The following is a 23,121-nucleotide window of genomic DNA, read 5'->3' as shown; positions in this document are numbered from 1 at the left end:
AGTCGTTATCATTCAATCGTCCATTTATATCTTGTAGTGGATAGGCGCCTTTACTCAACAAAAAGAAAATCTATAAGCACAAAATTGTGTCTCGTAAAGCCACCTGAGCCCTCGCTCACTGTGTGGTGCAGCTTGGACAGAGGGACTGATTCATTAAGAATCGCTATTGCGATCGCAGATCCGTAATTAATGCTATCTCAATGCCGTCACACTGCCAGCATAGAGACCCCACTGCCTTCCACTGCTGCTATCTCACATCTGTAACACCTCACAGTCCTGTGTATATATCTGTAACATCAGCCACAGCTCAGCCAGCATAGAGACACCCACTACTGCTATCTCACATCTGTAATACCTCACAGTCCTGTGTATACATCTGTAACATCAGCCACAGCTCAACCAGCATAGACACCCACTACTGCTATCTCACATCTGTAATACCTCACAGTCCTGTGTATACATCTGTAACATCAGCCACAGCTCAGCCAGCATAGAGACACCCACTACTGCTATCTCACATCTGTAATACCTCACAGTCCTGTGTATACATCTGTAACATCAGCCACAGCTCAACCAGCATAGACACCCACTACTGCTATCTCACATCTGTAATACCTCACAGTCCTGTGTATACATCTGTAACATCAGCCACAGCACAGCCAGCATAGAGACACCCGCTACTGCTATCTCACATCTGTAATACCTCACAGTCCTGTGTATACATCTGTAACATCAGCCACAGCTCAGCCAGCATAGAGACGCCCACTACTGCTATCTCACATCTGTAATACCTCACAGTCCTGTGTATACATCTGTAACATCAGCCACAGCACAGCCAGTATAGAGACGCCCACTACTGCTATCTCACATCTGTAATACCTCACAGTCCTGTGTATACATCAGTAACATCAGCTACAGCTCAGCCAGCATAGAGACACCCACTACTGCTATCTCACATCTGTAATACCTCACAGTCCTGTGTATACATCTGTAACATCAGCCACAGCACAGCCAGCATAGAGACACCCGCTACTGCTATCTCACATCTGTAATATCTCACAGTCCTGTGTATACATCTGTAACATCAGCCACAGCACAGCCAGCATAGAGACACCCACTACTGCTATCTCACATCTGTAATACCTCACAGTCCTGTGTATACATTAGTAACATCAGCCACAGCACAGCCAGCATAGAGACACCCACTACTGCTATCTCACATCTGTAATACCTCACAGTCCTGTGTATACATCTGTAACATCAGCCACAGCACAGCCAGCATAGAGACGCCCACTACTGCTTTCTCACATCTGTAATACCTCACAGTCCTGTGTATATATCTGTAACATCAGCCACAGCTCAGCCAGCATAGAGACACCCACTACTGCTATCTCACATCTGTAATACCTCACAGTCCTGTGTATACATCTGTAACATCAGCCACAGCTCAGCCAGCATAGAGACACCCACTACTGCTATCTCACATCTGTAATACCTCACAGTCCTGTGTATACATCTGTAACATCAGCCACAGCTCAACCAGCATAGACACCCACTACTGCTATCTCACATCTGTAATACCTCACAGTCCTGTGTATACATCTGTAACATCAGCCACAGCTCAGCCAGTATAGAGACGCCCACTACTGCTATCTCACATCTGTAACACCTCACAGTCCTGTGTATATATCTGTAACATCAGCCACAGCTCAGCCAGCATAGAGACACCCACTACTGCTATCTCACATCTGTAATACCTCACAGTCCTGTGTATACATCTGTAACATCAGCCACAGCTCAACCAGCATAGACACCCACTACTGCTATCTCACATCTGTAATACCTCACAGTCCTGTGTATACATCTGTAACATCAGCCACAGCTCAGCCAGCATAGAGACACCCACTACTGCTATCTCACATCTGTAATACCTCACAGTCCTGTGTATACATCTGTAACATCAGCCACAGCTCAACCAGCATAGACACCCACTACTGCTATCTCACATCTGTAATACCTCACAGTCCTGTGTATACATCTGTAACATCAGCCACAGCACAGCCAGCATAGAGACACCCGCTACTGCTATCTCACATCTGTAATACCTCACAGTCCTGTGTATACATCTGTAACATCAGCCACAGCTCAGCCAGCATAGAGACACCCACTACTGCTATCTCACATCTGTAATACCTCACAGTCCTGTGTATACATCTGTAACATCAGCCACAGCACAGCCAGTATAGAGACGCCCACTACTGCTATCTCACATCTGTAATACCTCACAGTCCTGTGTATACATCAGTAACATCAGCTACAGCTCAGCCAGCATAGAGACACCCACTACTGCTATCTCACATCTGTAATACCTCACAGTCCTGTGTATACATCTGTAACATCAGCCACAGCACAGCCAGCATAGAGACACCCGCTACTGCTATCTCACATCTGTAATATCTCACAGTCCTGTGTATACATCTGTAACATCAGCCACAGCACAGCCAGCATAGAGACACCCACTACTGCTATCTCACATCTGTAATACCTCACAGTCCTGTGTATACATTAGTAACATCAGCCACAGCACAGCCAGCATAGAGACACCCACTACTGCTATCTCACATCTGTAATACCTCACAGTCCTGTGTATACATCTGTAACATCAGCCACAGCACAGCCAGCATAGAGACGCCCACTACTGCTTTCTCACATCTGTAATACCTCACAGTCCTGTGTATACATCTGTAACATCAGCCACAGCACAGCCAGCATAGAGACGCCCACTACTGCTTTCTCACATCTGTAATACCTCACAGTCCTGTGTATACATCTGTAACATCAGCCACAGCTCAGCCAGCATAGAGACACCCACTACTGCTATCTCACATCTGTAATAGCTCACAGTCCTGTATATACATCTGTAACATCAGCCACAGCACAGCCAGCATAGAGACACCCACTAATGCTAACTCACATCTGTAATACCACAAATTGCTGTGTATACATCAGTAACATCAGCCACAGCTCAGCCAGCATAGAGACACCCACTACTGCTATCTCACATCTGTAATACCTCACAGTCCTGTGTATACATCTGTAACATCAGCCACAGCTCAGCCAGCATAGAGACACCCACTACTGCTATCTCACATCTGTAATACCTCACAGTCCTGTGTATACATCTGTAACATCAGCCACAGCACAGCCAGTATAGAGACGCCCACTACTGCTATCTCACATCTGTAATACCTCACAGTCCTGTGTATACATCTGTAACATCAGCCACAGCACAGCCAGCATAGAGACACCCGCTACTGCTATCTCACATCTGTAATATCTCACAGTCCTGTGTATACATCTGTAACATCAGCCACAGCACAGCCAGCATAGAGACACCCACTACTGCTATCTCACATCTGTAATACCTCACAGTCCTGTGTATACATTAGTAACATCAGCCACAGCACAGCCAGCATAGAGACACCCACTACTGCTATCTCACATCTGTAATACCTCACAGTCCTGTGTATACATCTGTAACATCAGCCACAGCACAGCCAGCATAGAGACGCCCACTACTGCTTTCTCACATCTGTAATACCTCACAGTCCTGTGTATACATCTGTAACATCAGCCACAGCACAGCCAGCATAGAGACGCCCACTACTGCTTTCTCACATCTGTAATACCTCACAGTCCTGTGTATACATCTGTAACATCAGCCACAGCACAGCCAGCATAGAGACACCCACTACTGCTATCTCACATCTGTAATAGCTCACAGTCCTGTATATACATCTGTAACATCAGCCACAGCACAGCCAGCATAGAGACACCCACTAATGCTAACTCACATCTGTAATACCACAAATTGCTGTGTATACATCAGTAACATCAGCCACAGCTCAGCCAGCATAGAGACACCCACTACTGCTATCTCACATCTGTAATACCTCACAGTCCTGTGTATACATCTGTAACATCAGCCACAGCACAGCCAGCATAGAGACGCCCACTACTGCTATCTCACATCTGTAATACCTCACAGTCCTGTGTATACATCTGTAACATCAGCCACAGCACAGCCAGCATAGACGCCCACTACTGCTATCTCACATCTGTAATACCTCACAGTCCTGTGTATACATCAGTAACATCAGCCACAGCTCAGCCAGCATAGACGCCCACTACTGCTATCTCACATCTGTAATACCTCACAGTCCTGCGTATACATCAGTAACATCAGCCACAGCTCAGCCAGCATAGACGCCCACTACTGCTTTCTCACTTCTGTAATACCTCACAGTCCTGTATATACATCTGTAACATCAGCTACAGCACAGCCAGCATAGAGACACCCACTACTGCTCTCTCACATCTGTAATACCTCACAGTCCTGTGTATACATCTGTAACATCAGCCACAGCTCAGCCAGCATAGACACCCACTACTGCTATCTCACATCCGTAATACCTCACAGTCCTGTGTATACATCTGTAACATCAGCCACAGCTCAGCCAGCATAGAGACGCCCACTACTGCTATCTCACGTCCGTAATACCTCACAGTCCTGTGTATACATCTGTAACATCAGCCACAGCACAGCCAGCATAGAGACACCCACTACTGCTATCTCACATCTGTAATACCTCACAGTCCTGTGTATACATCTGTAACATCAGCCACAGCACAGCCAGCATAGATACACCACTACTGCTATCTCACATCTGTAATACCTCACAGTCCTGTGTATACATCTGTAACATCAGCCACAGCTCAGCCAGCATAGTGACACCCACTACTGCTATCTCACATCTGTAATACCTCACAGTCATGTGTATACATCTGTAACATCAGCCACAGCTCAGCCAGCATAGAGACACCCACTACTGCTATCTCACATCTGTAATACCTCACAGTCCTGTGTATACATCTGTAACATCAGCCACAGCTCAGCCAGCATGGAGACACCCACTACTGCTATCTCACATCTGTAATACCTCACAGTCCTGTGTATACATCAGTAACATCAGCCACAGCACAGCCAGCATAGACACCCACTACCGCTATCTCACATCTGTAATACCTCACAGTCCTGTTTATACATCTGTAACATCAGCCACAGCTCAGCCAGCATAGACGTCCAGTACTGCTATCTCACATCTGTAATACCTCACAGTCCTGTGTATACATCTGTAACATCAGCCACAGCACAGCCAGCATAGAGACACCCACTACTGCTATCTCACATCTGTAATACCTCACAGTCCTGTGTATACATCTGTAACATCAGCCACAGCTCAGCCAGCATAGAGACACCCACTACTGCTATCTCTCATCTGTAATACCTCAGTCCTGTGTATACATCTGTAACATCGGCCACAGCTCAGCCAGCATAGATACACCCACTACTACTATCTCACATCTGTAATATCTCACAGTCCTGTGTATACATCTGTAACATCGGCCACAGCTCAGCCAGCATAGAGACACCCACTACTGCTATCTCACATCTGTAATACCTCACAGTCCTGTGTATACATCGGGAACATCGACTAACATAGGCCCCTTACGTAGAATTACAGCAGCCCTGACCTTACGTAGAAATTGCTGACCTCGTGGCACGCAGTGAGTACTCAAGGTGCGTATGCCATCGCAGTGGCTAATTTACGCCCATGCAACGGCATTCAAACAGACAGGCACGCTTGGGTTTCGCCAACCACTCCCCTGTCACCATCCTCCAAACGCTCACTGCCTGTCACTCACTCTGCGATGGATCTCCGTGGTCTCCGTGATCGTAGTGCTCTCACAGTGGTGCCTTCGCACACGCACATTGCAATGCACGGTAAGCAACAATCGGCCAACAGCGTACACTTTAGCAGTTGCGACCCATAATGAATCAGGCGCAGAGACTGTAGATGGTTGATAGGAATGGAAACAAATCGCAATTCACAAGCAGAATTTAAAGAAAAAAACCTACAAATATTTTTTTTATCCATTTGCCAAATTTGATTTGACATTTGCACAAATATGCGGCGGACAGATGGCCTGATTCACTACAGAACGCAATTCTGCGTATATGCACTCACCACAGTTGCTAATATCGGCGGTGCTATTTAAATGTGTGCAGTCACATTGCGCACGCAGCCTGACATAGGACGCCCACTTCCCCTTACATCCGTATACTAGGGCAACATAGCGAAACCATCTGTAACATCGGACCCATACGCACAGTTAAGGAAGCCCATACCTCACTCAGAAATTGCTAACATCTGCACGCGCTATAAGACCTTAGGAGGCGAAATTATGCACGCCAATGCAATGGCGTTGAAACGTACTGGCACCACCCAAACGGCGCTTCCTGTCAATCACTCCGACGTAAGTCTGCATAGCCTCTGCGTACGCTGTTCTGACCGCAGTGTCTGGTTTGCGCATGCTCACTGCGATGCATACGCATGCGCAGTGTGAATTAATCGACCGACTGCGTGCGTATTAGCAACTGCGTTCCTTGCTGAATCAGGCCCAGAATTTGATGTGCTTCACCTTAAAGTTGTGTTCATGTCGTCTATAATATTTCAGGGGATTTATTGAACAGTGCTTTCTGGGCCGGATTCAGACCCGGTTGCAAGCACTGAGCGGGTCGATGTTTGGCCACTGGGCATGTGCACGACGGAGCCAGCTCCATAGTGCGCATGCGCGAGACCCAGCTAGCGACGGGTACTCCGTTGCTCCGGGTCTCGCACCAAAGGGGGCGAGCTGTCGATAGTGAGTGACAGCTCGCCCCGTTTGGTGGGCGGGCCGGGGGTGTGACCGGCCAAACGGAGGCGTTCCCAACGGAACACTTGCCGTTTGGGGGCGGCCCCACTGACATCACCAGTGATGTCAGTGGGAGAGCTTCCGGCTCTGTTAGAGCCGAAAGCTCTCTGGGGCTTGTGGCCACGAGACCCTACCACAAGGGTCTCGTCGCAAGCCCGATGGTCAAGACCATCGCGACCATCAACCTGGCCGCTCGCTATAGCTGTGGGTGGTTACCCACAGCTATGCGAGCTGAGGCCGCTCCAAAAAAAAAAACGCCCTGATTCAGAGCGAGCGCTCTTCAGAGCATCCGGCTCTGAATCAGGGCCTCTAGGCCTGATTCAGATCCAGTCGCAAGCGCCGAGCGCTCGCAACCGGGTCGATGGTGGCCCACAGCGCATGCGCACGGCGGAGCCGGCTCCGTCGTGCGCATGCGCGAGACCCGGCTAGCGACGGGCACTCTGTCGCTCCTGGTCTCGCACCAAAGGGGGCGAGCTGTCAATGTTGAGTGACAGCTCGTCCTGTGTGGTGGGCGGGCCGGGGGGGTGGCTGCCCAAACGGAGGCGTTCCCATGGGGGCGGCCCCACTAACATCACAAGTGTTAGAGCCGAAAGCTCTCTGGGGCTTGCGATGGGCGAGACCCTACCACAAGGGTCTCGTCGCAAGCCTGATGGTTGCGATGGTCTTGACCATCATTCTGGGCGCTCGCAATAGCTGTGGGTGAGGCCGCTCCAAAAAAAAAAGAGCCCGGCCCTGATTCAGAGCAAGCGCTCTGTCAGAGCGAGCGGCTCTGAATCAGGCCCTATGTTTGCTGCTATATTATTTGTTGTTCCGGAGGGGGAATGTTAATACAAACTGTGTTTTAAGAAGAAAACAAGTAGCTTAAGTGACTGAGTACAGGCTTGGGCAGCATGGCAATTAGCTGGAGAAATTCTACGCAGCCTTTTCCTTTCTCTCATTGTTGAGTCTGATCACTAAGAAAAAAAAGCCGACTTTCATTAACTTATTGCGCACCAAAACTTTTTTCATCACAAAGCAACTCGGGAAGCGTATTTCCAAGGATGGTCCACATTAAACACTGAACAAAGCAGAAAATTCCTCTGCCTGACTTTAGCAGCAACAACCGAAGCACAAAACACACATGGCTAGGGCCCCCATTTATTAATGATTGCAATTGTAATGCGATCTGGGCATGACATTACCGCCCATAATCGAATTGCAATATGCAATCATAGCGCCCGGATGTATCATCCAGCACATGCAGGGACAGGGGCTCCAAAAGGAGTCTGTCCCTGCCATGTGCCCAGAGAGCTGCCGTGGCTGGCGCGCATGCGCAGTCACGCTAAATGCACAAGCACTGCCACCATTGCAATGTTTAAAACACCTGTTGCATCCATATAGCCCCCCCGAAATACAAGACCCAATATGTTAAACCCATTTTCAATATTTTGGGGTTTTAATACCCAGAACTTGACAGGTCATTTTTGGCAAATTACGCAAATTACAAAAAAACTTTGGGGGTAATTTGTCATTAAGGGGGTTTCCAAAGGGTTCTGAAAGAAGAACCCACATTTTTAGGCAAAAATAGGGATTTGGGATTTTTTGTCACCTGGTCTGAGATGGTGAAAACTTTGTTGCCTGTTTTACACTGTCCTATTATTGCGGGTGCCATAATTGATCACGATTTCGGCACTTATCGCACCTAATTGAATCCGGCCCTTAGTATGACATGCAATACACACCCTTTTTGGAATCAATGCCACAGTCCTGATTTCACAGTCCCGATGTCTGGCAGCTAAAAGGGGGTGGACCACTAGAAAAAAAAATCTCACAAAATGGAAGCACCAGGGGCGTGGCCTAATCTATTCCACTTTTCCTATCAGGCATTCTATTGAAAGAACATGGAATAACATGAAGGGCCTGATTCAGAGGTGGACACTAATGCTGCCTCAACTGTGACTTTTTACGCAGCGCAACTGCATCTTTATGCTAATGCTGCAAGCTGCTGCACTAATCCACCACTTTGCATAAAAAGTTGCACCATCAAACATTGCACAGCCCTATGGAATTAGAGCAACTGCGACACACCTGCGTCTGGCAGCCACTCCCCTCTTACCACTCAGAGACACCCACTGAATTTGCCCCTCTCTGCGTCCCCCGGCGGTAAACATTGGGACGCATGCGCAGACTGAAAACATTGGCTGCTTGCCTCCTACACCTCTTCCACCCTTGAATCAGACCCATGGTCATGATGTTGATCCAATGCTGCATCTGCGGACGCAGCACTCGGATCTGTGATGCCAGCTGGTATCATCTTTTTCCCTAAGACGTCTCCTGCATCAATCAGAATATTAGTTGTATGGTATTGCATAGCCACTAGCCTGCTGCTGTGCAATATCGTACAAATCTGACCATCAGACCACCGACTATGTGCTCCGGCAGCATACTTGCCTAGACTCCTGGAATGGCCAGAAGGCTCCAGAAAATTGGGTGGTGCTCACGGACACCCGGAAAGTTAAGCAAGTCTCCTGCACCCTCCTCCACTGCCCGCACCAACATGCCGCCCCCTGCTGCCGCCCATTTACAGAGCACAAGTGGGATGGCCAGACGGGCCAATGATACGATTCGCGGTGATTCATGTCATCATAGCCCCACCCCCAGCTATACAATGTCTGTTTTCTCGTCAATGTATAGCGGGGGACGGGGTCACAATTATGCAACCCTGTACCGCCCACTTTCTCTGCCGACCTGGCTGTCCCCTCCCATTGATAGCAAAATTAGTCACCATTTCATCCAAGTCATCTGTGGTTGTTGATCATCGGTGGTCAACGGCCATCCCCTACCTCAGAGGAATATAATTTACCTCAGAATAATATATTTTACCTCAGAGGAATATGATTTACCCCAGAATAATATATTATACCTCAGAATAATATATTTTACCTCAGAGGAATATAATTTACCTCAGAGGAATATAATTTACCTCAGAATAATATATTTTACCTCAGAGGAATATAATTTACCTCAGAATAATATATTTTACCTCAGAGGAATATGATTTACCCCAGAATATATTTTACCTCAGAGGAATATAATTTACCCCAGAATAATATATTTTACCTCATAGGAATATAGTTTACCCCAGAATAATATATTTTACCTCAGAGGAATATAATGTACCTCAGAATAATTTATTATACCTCAGAGGAATATAATGTACCTCAGAATAATTTATTATACCTCAGAGGAATATAATTTAACTCAGAATAATATATTATACAGTACCTCAGAGGAATATAATTTACCTCAGAATAATATGGAATATAATTTACCTGTTTAATATGATTTACCTCTGATTAATATACTTTACCTCAGATGAATATAATTTACTACAGAATATATTTTACCTCAGAGGAATATGATTTACCCCAGAATAATATATTATACCTCAGAATAATATATTTTACCTCAGAGGAATATAATTTACCTCAGAATAATATATTTTACCTCAGAATAATATAATTTACCTCAGAATAATATATTTTACCTCAGAGGAATATAATTTACCCCAGAATAATATATTTTACCTCATAGGAATATGATTTACCCCAGAATATATTTTACCTCAGAGGAATATAATTTACCCCAGAATAATATATTTTACCTCATAGGAATATAATTTACCTCAGAATAATTTATTATACCTCAGAGGAATATAATGTACCTCAGAATAATTTATTATACCTCAGAGGAATATAATTTAACTCAGAATAATATATTATACAGTACCTCAGAGGAATATAATTTACCTCAGAATAATATGGAATATAATTTACCTGTTTAATATGATTTACCTCTGATTAATATACTTTACCTCAGATGAATATAATTTACTACAGAATATATTTTACCTCAGAGGAATATGATTTACCCCAGAATAATATATTATACCTCAGAATAATATATTTTACCTCAGAGGAATATAATTTACCTCAGAATAATATATTTTACCTCAGAGGAATATAATTTACCTCAGAATAATATATTTTACCTCATAGGAATATAATTTACCCCAGAATAATATATTTTACCTCATAGGAATATAGTTTACCCCAGAATAATATATTTTACCTCAGAGGAATATAATGTACCTCAGAATAATTTATTATACCTCAGAGGAATATAATGTACCTCAGAATAATTTATTATACCTCAGAGGAATATAATTTAACTCAGAATAATATATTATACAGTACCTCAGAGGAATATAATTTACCTCAGAATAATATGGAATATAATTTACCTGTTTAATATGATTTACCTCTGATTAATATACTTTACCTCAGATGAATATAATTTACTACAGAATATATTTTACCTCAGAGGAATATGATTTACCCCAGAATAATATATTATACCTCAGAATAATATATTTTACCTCAGAGGAATATAATTTACCTCAGAATAATATATTTTACCTCAGAGGAATATAATTTACCTCAGAATAATATATTTTACCTCAGAGGAATATAATTTACCCCAGAATAATATATTTTACCTCATAGGAATATAATTTACCCCAGAATAATATATTTTACCTCATAGGAATATAGTTTACCCCAGAATAATATATTTTACCTCAGAGGAATATAATGTACCTCAGAATAATTTATTATACCTCAGAGGAATATAATGTACCTCAGAATAATTTATTATACCTCAGAGGAATATAATTTAACTCAGAATAATATATTATACAGTACCTCAGAGGAATATAATTTACCTCAGAATAATATGGAATATAATTTACCTGTTTAATATGATTTACCTCTGATTAATATACTTTACCTCAGATGAATATAATTTACTACAGAATATAATTTACCTCAGAGGAACATGATTTACTCTGAGTAATATACTTTAGCTCAGTAGTGCATCTTTATAGTTGTCTTGGTGCCCTGTTGTTCCTGCTTTTCCCACTTGTTGTACTGCATACAGTATGCTGTATTCCCTTTGCCCCTTCTTTTCTGTTTTATGCTTTTTTCCCCTCTTTCTTCTATTCTCCTCTCCCCTATGGTAAAGCCCAGTACACATAGATCTCACATGCCACAAAGAAACATGGGATACACAGACACACACCCACAGAGCAGAGACTGAGGATAACATCCAGAATGCAGGGATATCATGTATCAGTAAAGTACCTGTCTGTAGCATATAAGTACTGTACTAGACCCAAGTTTGTCCTGTGCTGATGGACAGTTGTGCACAGGAACCTCAATCAATGTCAGGTGAAGTAACACCTAACCGTGTGTCTGCATTACAGACAGAATATTATAAAGGTGGCAGCCATCTTTCTGGAGACCAAAACTGCAATGACCTCTAGATAAATAACTCAGCCACAATGGCTTCAGGATTGGCAACAAGCTGATGGTACAATGGATCACAATGTGGTGTGTATAATACCCACACCCCCCCCAAAAAAAAATTATAAAGCAGACACAAGTCAGGGGCCTGAGTCATTACAGATCGCTATTGTGATCGCAGCTGCGATTAGGCACGCAGGTTCAATGCAAAAATACGCTAATGACTGCAATCGCAAAGTTATCATAGAGACGTCCAAAGCCAGTGTAGGGTCACCCACTACTGCTTTCGTACATCCGTAATACTTTGCAATCCTGCGTGCACATCGGGAAATATCGAGTAACGTCAGCCCCTCAAGCACAATTGCAACAGGTCTGACCGTATTCAGAAATTGCTAACCTCGTCGCACGCAGTGAGTACTCAAGCTGTGTATGCCGTCACAGTGGCTAATTTATGTACGCCCCTGTAACGGCGTTCAAATGTCCTGACACTCCTGTGTTTCTCTGACCACCCTCTCCCCCATGAACACCCCTAAACACTCACTTCCTGTCAATCAATCTGCGATGGGTCTGCGCGGTCTCTGCAATCGCAGTACGATCGCAGTGGAGCCTTCGCGCTTGCGCATTGTGATGCATACGCATGCGCAGTGTGCAACTATCGGCTGTCTGTGTGCGTCATCGCAATGTCGATCCGTAGTGAATCAGGCCCAATGTACTGTACACACACCTCCCAACATGCTTGATTGTGAAAAAGGGGTGTGGCTTTAGCTGTAATGGGGCGTGGCCTCATGACACCCTCTCCCCTCCCCCATTTTACATGTTTGGGAGCATGGCCAGCACTAGGGATGGCCATCGGTGGGGCATCCATCAATGTTCACCATCATGGTTCCATCTGTGATTACAATCGATGGCACCAAAAACATTTATGGTGGACCATTGTTGTTTTTCACCCCTCGATGGCCACCACTGCTGCGGGCACGGCGAGCTAGGCTCTCCCCGCACAGTGAATAGATGCTGTGTGCATGCACAAGGCATCTATTCACCCGCAGCTCGTGAGAGTGCTCTCCCCCAACTCCCGCTACGGGACACTGCGGCCTGCAGGTGAGACAGCAGGACAATCCCTGAAAAGCGGGACAGTTGGGAGGTACACTGGTGTCACAAGAGGGGTGCGGGCCACACCCTGGTGTCACACACCAAGGTGCAGACTCCCCCTCAGTGACAGGAGCCGGGTGCTGCTCTGTAGCATTAAGTGCAGCACTCGGTTCCTGTCACAGTGAGGGAGCCGGCACTGCACCTCCGCTCCGACACCCCCCTTCCCCCCAGTAATAAGCACCGGACCACGAGGGTTTGCGCTGTGAGGCCACGCCCCTTTTACCACGGCGAACTGCATCCCTCCCTGCACCGGGTGACACCGCGGGAAGGGACGCCACTGGGGAGGCATGCTGTACAAATGGTGAAAATTATAGAAATACTGCAGCACATTTCAACATGTATGAAATATGTATGTGTTAGGGTCAAGTGGCCTAGAATCAGCTGAATGTTACAAGATGGCCTATGCTAAGGAATGTGAAGAAAGCCGTATCCTCCCTCAAGTCTGTCGTGATTATCAATTGTCCGTATTATTACATTTCTCCATACCTATATGCAGTGCTTAAAGTGGTACTTGAGAAGTGGTGGAACCCCTCCCCCCCCCGGCACCTCCTTAACAAAGGTACAGCGTGCCGGTAAAAAGGGGCGTGGCCACACAATAGCATTTCCAGTTAAAATTACGCCACACAGTAGCACAATCTTATTCACATTACACCATACATAGTGCCCCTGATTCACATTACACCGCAAATAGTACTCTCCCTTATTCATGTTGTGACACACAGCAGTGCCCCTTATACACAATGCCCACAGTAGTAGGGCCCCTAATACACATACTGCCCACAGTAGTAATGCCCCTAATACACATACTGCCCATCGTGGTAGTGACCTAATACACATACTGCCCACAGTAGTAGTGCCCCTAATACACATACTGCCCACAGTAAGGTGCCCCTTATGCAGTGCCCACAGTAATGTGCCCCTTATGCAGAGCCCACAGTAGTGGTACCCCTTAAGCAGTGCCTCCGGGAGTGGTGCCCCTTATGCAGCGCCCCCTATGCAATGCAGCTAGTAGTAATGCCCCTTGTAGTAATGCCCCAATAGTAATGCCCCCCGATAGTAATGCCCCCAGTAGAAATGTTCCCTGCAGTAATGCCCCCAGTGGTAATATCCCCTGCAGTAATGCCCCTAATAGTAATGCCCCCCTGCAGTAATGCTCCCAATAGTAATGGCCCCTGCAGTAATGCCCCCAATAGTAATGCCCCCTGTAGAAGTAGTGCCCCCTGTAGTAATGGCTCCAATAGACATGTCCCCTGCAGTAATGTCCCCTGTAGTAGTGCCCACAGTGATAGTGCCCCCTTTAGAAGTAATACCCCCAATAGTAATTCTCCCTGTAGTAATACCCCCAATAGTAATGCCCCGTGCAGAAATGCCCCTCTAGTAATGCCCCCTGTAAAAGAAAAAAAAAACAACATTACTTGCCTTCTCCTTGGAACTATGGGAGAGACGTCACGACGCCTCTCCCATAGTGCACACTGTGGGAGCCGAAAGCCGGAGCTCAGGAGCGCCAGCGGAGACCAGAGAGGAAGGAGCAGGGCGCCCGGCAAATTGAGCCTGCCTGCGGCGCCGGACTGAGTGGGTCGAACGAGGCGGAACTGGTTCTGTCTCCAAATAGAATTGACGGAACGAAGCTCCGCCCCGTTCCGGCCCACTTTAACCCCTGCCTATATGTCCCGTGGCATGTTTCGATGGCTCAGTACAATACAGGAACACCATTGTTTCGCCATTTTTTATATTTCCATTTGGGCCCTAACGGAGGAAGTTTTCTAACATACAGTGCATCCGGAAAGTATTCACAACGCTTCACTTTTTCCACATTTTGTTATGTTACAGCCTTATTCCAAAATGGAATAAATTCATTTTTGTCCTCAAAATTCTACACACAATACCCCATAATGACAACGTGCAAAAGTTTTTTTTTCGATTTTTGCTAATTTAATTAAAAAAAAACCTAAGAAATCACACGTACATAAGTAGTCACAACCTTTGCTCAATACTTTGTTGATGCACCTTTGGCAGCAATTACAGACTTGAGTCTTTTTGAATATGATGCCACAAGCTTGGCACACCTGTCTTTGGGCAGTTTTGCCCATTCCTCTTTGCAGCACCTCTCAAGCTCCATCAGGTTGGATGGGAAGCATCGGTGCACAGCCATTTTCAGATCTCTCGATGTTCAATCGGATTCAAGTCTGGGCTCTGGCTGGGCCACTCAAGGACATTCACAGAGTTGTCCTGAAGCCACTCCTTTGATATCTTGGCTGTGTGCTTAGGGTCGTGGTCCTGCTGAAAGATGAACAGTCGCCCCAGTCTGAGGTCAAGAGCGCTCTGGAGCAGCTTTTCATCCAGGATGTCTCTGTACATTACTGCATTCATCTTTCCCTCTATCCTGACTAGTCTCCCAGTTCCTGCCGCTGAAAAACATCCCCACAGCATGATGCTGCCACCACCATGCTTCACTGTAGGGATGGTAAATCAGCCTGTGACTGGATGACCTCGGCTCGCCAGCCAATCACAGATTATTTTTGATCCCACTGAATCTTGGAATATTACTGCCAGTAATCGTCTGTTACTGATTCTGCCCACTGCGCAGTGGGCGTGTAGCTTCGCTGTCACAGCAAAGCTTCTGCTACTGGTACTTGGAAACACTTAAATGCACCCAAGGTTCCTACACTGGCACCTAGAACAACTTCTCCCAGGCTCCTACATCAGCACCTGGAACCGCTTAATTCTGGGTATGCTGCTGCAACACTTGATAGTGTCCGCTAATTCCCACTGGTACCTCACCATAGACCAGTCTCTGCAGGGTAGCTGGCAGAGGGCTTTAGCTTGGAGACACTGGGCAGTTGGAGAACGGAACAGTAGTTTGCTATTCTGTTGGTCACAGGATACAAGTAGATACGTCAAGACCATCGTGACCATTGGGCTTGCGACGAGACCCTTGTGGTAGGGTCTCCATTACATCGCCCGAGTTTCCATGTTCTCAGACTCTATTACATTGGGGGAGTTTCCATGTTCTCAGACTCTATTACATTGGGGGAGTTTCCATGTTCTCAGACTATTACATTGGCTGAGTTTCCATGTTCTCGGACACTATTACATTGGGAGAGTTTCCATGTTCTCGGACTATTACATTGGCTGAGTTTCCATGTTCTCGGACTCTATTACATTGGGTGAGTTTCCATGTTTTCGGACTCTATAACATTGGCCGAGTTTCCATGTTTTCAGACTATTACACTGGCTGAGTTTCCATGTTCTCGGACTATATTACATTGGGTGAGTTTCCATGTTTTCGGTCTCTGGGCCTAATTCAGACCAGACTCGCAAGCGGGTCGATGTTGCCCAAGTGCGCAGCCGTCATTATGAGTCTCGCACCAAAGGGGGTGTTTGACAGCACGCCCCCTTTGGTGGGCGTGGCAGCCCAGACGGAGGCGTTCCCATGGGAACGCCTACCCACTCCAGGGCTTGCGGCAGTGAGACCCTACCGCAAGGGTCTTGTCGCAAGCCCGATGGTCGCGATGGTCTTGACCATTGCGACCATCATTTTGGCCAGGAGGCCACTCCAAAAAGGAGGAGGGACAGCCCCGATTCAGAGCGAGCGCTCTGTCAGAGCGTCCGGCTCTGAATCAGGGCCTCTATTTCCTTGGTGGGAGTTTCCAAGTTCTCGGACTCTATTACGTTGGGCCGAGTTTCCATGTTCTCGGACTCTATTACATTGGGTGAGTTTCCATGTTTTCGGTCTCTGGGCCTAATTCAGACCAGACTCGCAAGCGGGTCGATGTTGCCCAAGTGCGCAGCCGTCATTATGAGTCTCGCACCAAAGGGGGTGTTTGACAGCACGCCCCCTTTGGTGGGCGTGGCAGCCCAGACGGAGGCGTTCCCATGGGAACGCCTACCCACTCCAGGGCTTGCGGCAGTGAGACCCTACCGCAAGGGTCTTGTCGCAAGCCCGATGGTCGCGATGGTCTTGACCATTGCGACCATCATTTTGGCCAGGAGGCCACTCCAAAAAGGAGGAGGGACAGCCCCGATTCAGAGCGAGCGCTCTGTCAGAGCGTCCGGCTCTGAATCAGGGCCTCTATTTCCTTGGTGGGAGTTTCCAAGTTCTCGGACTCTATTACGTTGGGCCGAGTTTCCATGTTCTCGGACTCTATTACATCGGCCGAGTTTCCATGTTCTCGGACTCTATTACATCGGCCGAGTTTCCATGTTCTCAGACTCTATTACATTGGCAGAGTTTAAAAAGTGTGAGATTTTACTGCTAAACTCTCAGGTGCAAATTGGTGATCTGCGTCTGAATTTTCCATTTAAAGATGTCGCCGCGGCACAAGGGTTAACCCCTTCAGTGCTGCAGCTGCTATCTTAAACATGTGTGCCGCGTCTCCAGCCACACCGGCACTGGGACCTAGCTACCTTACAGGAGGGCATGGCCACATCACTTCGGGGCATGGTTGCAGAGACTTGACTACCCTCCTACCTCTGCCGAGACCTGCCCTTGGCCACCCCCAAACACACCCCACCTCTGCCGAGTCCCACCCCCCACAGTGCTGACCTGGCTGCAGGGTGAAGGCAGCCAAAAGGTCAAGTGCATTAAGTAGGGGCAGGTTAGACCAGAAGTAGGTAGCATCTGTTTCTCCAGCTGATGTGGAACTACAAGTCCTATGCCTGGTATGCTGGGACTTATAGTTCCACGAGATCTGGTGAGCTGTAGGTTGATTAGCTGTCAGTTAGAAAAACAGAAGCAGGTGTCCGGTGACTGCGGGTTGGGGCATATTCCAGCTATTTGCTCTGTGCCATTAGAGAACTGTCGCTGTCAGTGTGTTTGTATGGAGTTATTACACTGAGTGATGAGGTCAGGGGCATCTCACGGTACATATGTCTAGTTATTATGGATCAATAGTTACTGTATGCTCCTGTTTTACACTGAAACACTTCCTCAGCCCATTACTGTCTGTCACATGTATCCCAGCCGAGAGCTGCAGATTAGCATTGCTCAGAGACACACGGGATGTATAGTGCTATATTCTAGGCCACGTGTTTACATTCTCACCTAATGTGCCAACTACAATACTTATCTACAGGACACGCGCTATATAAACAGACAGAGATGATAAATGTACTGTCATTTCATGTTACAGAGTCAGTACATGGTCACTGATGGGAAGTTTAGATCCCAGTTGGGAAATGATTAAGAGTCGCAGACCTCACACCTGATATAAACACCTTTCGCGTCAGTTATTTTATAGCGAAAAAAGTTATTTGCTGCCATTTTCTGCGTCACTTTATGTATCACCGCTATGTGGCAGCAACGTGATATAGACCGGAGATATCACAGAAGTCAGAGAAGGCTAATTACGGAATCTGCAGTCCCCTATGTACCAAGCTATAAAAAGCACACATATATATAATATGCATACAGCATACACCTGTGATATCCCTGTGTCATCTGCCACTTGTGCTACCTTATCCAATAAATGTAAGTACTCCGTAAGCTGCACCACGTGTGGAATGATCGCCACCAGCACCAAGAACTGCGTTACATACTTACCACCACATGCATCTTAACCAAGCACATTATACACTGGAGGACTACTGCATGCTGCACATTATACACTGGAGGACTACTGCATGCTGCACATTATACACTGGAGGACTACTGCATGCTGCACATTATACACTGGAGGACTACTGCATGCTGCACATTATACACTGGAGGACTACTGCATGCTGCACATTATACACTGGAGGACTACTGCATGCTGCACATTATACACTGGAGGACTACTGCATGCTGCACATTATACACTGGAGGACTACTGCATGCTGCATATTATACACTGGAGGACTACTGCATGCTGCACATTATACACTGGAGGACTACTGCATGCTGCACATTATACACTGGAGGACTACTGCATGCTGCACATTATACACTGGAGGACTACTGCATGCTGCACATTATACACTGGAGGACTACTGCATGCTGCACATTATACACTGGAGGACTACTGCATGCTGCACATTATACACTGGAGGACTACTGCATGCTGCACATTATACACTGGAGGACTACGTCATGCTGCACATTATACACTGGAGGACTACTGCATGCTGCACATTATACACTGGAGGACTACTGCATGCTGCACATTATACACTGGAGGACTACTGCATGCTGCACATTATACACTGGAGGACTACTGCATGCTGCACATTATAGTGACAGTGGTTGCGAGAACTTCTGTCCCTGCAACTTACATCCTGCGCACATCGGAGGAGTCTATTACATTACACATTGCTGACATGCGCCCAGTGTGAGCTAATCGGAGGTTGTGGTAGAGCCATTGTAAGAACTCTCTCCTCTGAAAATGCCTCCATAGGCATAAAGTAGTTAATGCCATCCGGTCCAAACCCCGTATAGCTGCGCTTTTTGGAAATTGGTACATAGCGGTCAAACTGTAGTCTGCGGTCTGCAGCGCTCATTAGCCTCTTGCAGATTTCTGTGACATCTCCTCCATTAGGCTGTTGTTACATAGCCGGGACACATACCCTTATGCACAATTTTATAAGAAAGGGGCTTTATAAATATCCCCCTATCGGCTGGACATAGGACCTAATACAGCAGTGCACGCAGATTCCCGATGTGCGCAGAATGAGCATGACTCATTCTGCGCATGTGCAGGGCGGGACTGCGGACCCGCGCGCAGACTGCCAGCACACTGTCAGTGATTGACAGTCTGCTGGCGTTTGTGGGCGTGGAGGGGGCGGCGATAGCCTGTTTCCTGAAACTGAGGCGTGTAGCCGCCGTTACGGGGGAGGGAAGAGGCCAGGATCTCCATCGGCTGATGGAGATTTCTGGCCTCAACTCTAATCTGCGCCGGCCGGCCGTGGGATCCCATGGGTCACGCAGCCTGCCGATGGTCCGCAGAGTTTCCGATGCTGCGTTGGGAAACGCAGCTCATATACGCAATGCAGTGGGAGGTGTGATGACTCCTGTGCATTACCATATCTGCAAGGATCGGAATTGCAAAGCTGTCTGCGTGCATACATCATATCTATAGCCTGCATGTATACATCATATTTATAGCCTGCGTCCATACATCATATCTATAGCCTGCCTGCATACGTCATATCTATAGCCTGCGTGCATACGTCATATCTATAGCCTGCGTGCATACGTCATATATCTATAAGCAAAAAATATGGTAGTTGCTCAATCAGCTTAATATACTACAGGTGCTTGTAAACGGCGGGGTTTACACTGAACACAGAAAAAAGAAAATTTCCCTCCAGCACACTGCAGCTAAATCAAAAATACTTGAATCCTACATGATAATAGAAATTCAGTGGTATTGGTTTACATACATTTGCAAATATATGAATAAGCGCTGGGCCATCGTCAAGGCTCCTCTATACCAGCGTCCCTAAAATTAAGGGGTTCACGTCCGAGAAGCAAGGCACCCCAAAAAATTCCAGCCAAGGACCACCCCCAGGGCATCACACGAAAAGGGGAAAAAAGGTGATAGTGAAGTGTTAAAGGATAGATGTGTAAAGATAAATCAATAAGTGTTAATGAGATGTAAAAGAATTAAAATGACATAAATAATACACAAACGCATAGAAAAGTGAAAAAATATTCTATGTGAATTAAGTGGTGATGCCATGAGCAAGGTCCAGCCAGAACAATCCCGGGGGCCCCACTCCCAAACGCTCACCCCAAAATAATTATTGCTACATAATAGTAGCACCCACTCTGGGTCATATAATAACAAATTGATGTACTGCATGATAACAGTACATGTATGAGCTGAGAGCTAACTTACCTTGGAGGTACCCCAAAAAACCTCCACATGGCACTATAAGCATCAACACCTCCTCCTAATGCTGACTCCTTTCATGCCTCCAAACTACAAGCAAAAAATATGGTAATTGCTCAATCAGCTTAATATACTACAGGTGCTTGTAAAGGGCGGGGTTTACACTGAACACAGAAAAAAGAACATTTCCCTCCAGCACACTGCAGATGATGCCCTGGGGGTGGTCCTTGGCTGGAATTTTTTGGGGTGCCTTGCTTCTCGGACGTGAACCCCTTAATTTTAGGGACACTGGTATAGAGGAGCCTTGACGATGGCCCAGCGCTTATTCATAGATTTGCAAATGTATGTAAACCAATACCTCTGAATTTCTATTATCATGTAGGATTCAAGTATTTTTGATTTATCTGCAGTGTGCTGGAGGGAAATCATATATCTATAGCCTGCGTGCATACATCATATCTATAGCCAGCCTGCATACGTCATATCTATAGCTTGTGTGCATACATCATATCTATAGTCTGCGTGCATACATCATATCTATAGCTTGTGTGCATACATCATATCTATAGCCTGCGTGCATACATCATATATCTATAGCCTGCGTGCATACATCATATATCTATAGCCTGCGTACATACATCATATCTATAGCCTGCGTGCATACATCATATCTATAGCCTGCGTGCATACATCATATATCTATAGCCTGCGTCCATCCATCATATCTATAGCCTGCGTGCATACATCATATATCTATAGCCTGCGTTCAGCTTTGCAATTATGATCCTTGCTGAACCAGGCCAAATGTCTGCTGTTTGAGCTTAGTTGAGGATCAGAATGGTAGCCAGTACTCAGGGTGAGGTCTGGCCTGTGGCTTATAGGTGACATTACTGTAATTACGTTCACACTTCCGCACACAGGGCCTGATTCAGACCCGGTCGCAAGCGCTGAGCGCTCGCAACCGGGTCGATGGTGGCCCACAGCGCATGCGCACAACGGAGTCGGCTCCGTCGTGCACATGCGCGAGACCCGGCTAGCGACGGGCACTCAGTCGCTCTGGGTCTCACACCAAAGGGGGCGAGCTGTCGATGTTGAGTGACAGCTCGCTCCGTTTGGTGGGCGGGTCGGGGGGGCGGCTGCCCAAATGGAGGCGTTCCCATGAGAACGCCTCCGTTTGGCCGTTTGCTGTTAGAGCCGAAAGCTCTCTGGGGCTTGCGATGAACGAGACCCTACCACAAGGGTCTCGTCGCAAGCCCGATGGTCGCAATGATCTTGACCATCATCATGGCCGCTCGCTATAGCTGTGGGAGGCTGCTCCAAAAAAAAAAAAGCCCGGCCCTGATTCAGAGCGAGCGGCTCTGAATCAGGCCCACAGCTCCTTCCCTACAGTGTTAGTCTTGTATCCCTCATGCTTGTCTTTCTGATCAGATTTGCGTAAATGCTGTTGGAAACTTCTGAAAGACTCGTGTGGAAAGTTTTGATTTCGGGAAGTGCTGTCAATAACACTAATCTGCTCTGACACAAGACTTTCAGAAAGCCAAATAAATCACCAATTTACCGCTGTCAGGAGAGCGTTTCTCAGGTGACTGTACGCCCCGCGCTGCATTGATTAATTCCGTCATTTCATGCTGTTATCATCTCAAGTGTCACATTTCATTAAGGGCTTTTATCTCCTGCTGCTAATTGCGGGCTCAGCTCCCCGTCACTCTCTGCCTTTCAAAGGGTTCTACAAAGCGTGACAGGTGCGATGAGTGCGTTCCTATAGAGGACGAGGGGTATAGACGCCATTCTGTGCTCATTACATAAGGCGGCTGTTGTGTGCTTTGTAAGGGGCTCAGGAGAGGTGGGGCTCCCGCCCTGTGTGGGTGAGTTCCAAGACGCAGCTGTTCAGAAGTCTCTTTGTGACTCTACATAACTCCTCACTCATCAGCCATTATCCCTCTGCTCTTCTCACACAACAGAGATAGAGGAGGAGACCACCTGATAATCCTCATAACTCCTTT

The 23,121-nt window shown here is 46.6% G+C and overlaps 1 protein-coding gene across 1 annotated transcript in view; it reads right to left on the bottom strand.

The window, feature by feature from the left end:
• Positions 1 to 21,182, bottom strand: part of PDE2A (phosphodiesterase 2A) — a 794,043-nt gene extending 772,861 nt beyond the window's left edge. The window contains exon 1 of the mRNA XM_088461174.1: positions 21,125 to 21,182. Coding sequence (XP_088317300.1) covers positions 21,125 to 21,153 — 29 coding nt within the window. The 5' untranslated portion in view covers positions 21,154 to 21,182. The remainder of the gene's footprint in view (positions 1 to 21,124) is intronic.
• Positions 21,183 to 23,121: the final 1,939 nt, after the last annotated feature.

This window comes from Taudactylus pleione, unplaced genomic scaffold (assembly GCF_031769625.1).
Source record: "Taudactylus pleione unplaced genomic scaffold, aTauple2 ptg001023l, whole genome shotgun sequence".
In the NCBI taxonomy this organism is placed as follows: Eukaryota; Metazoa; Chordata; class Amphibia; order Anura; family Myobatrachidae; genus Taudactylus; species Taudactylus pleione.
Note: the sequence above shows the minus strand (reverse complement) of the source record. Positions and strands in the feature narration are given on the sequence as shown.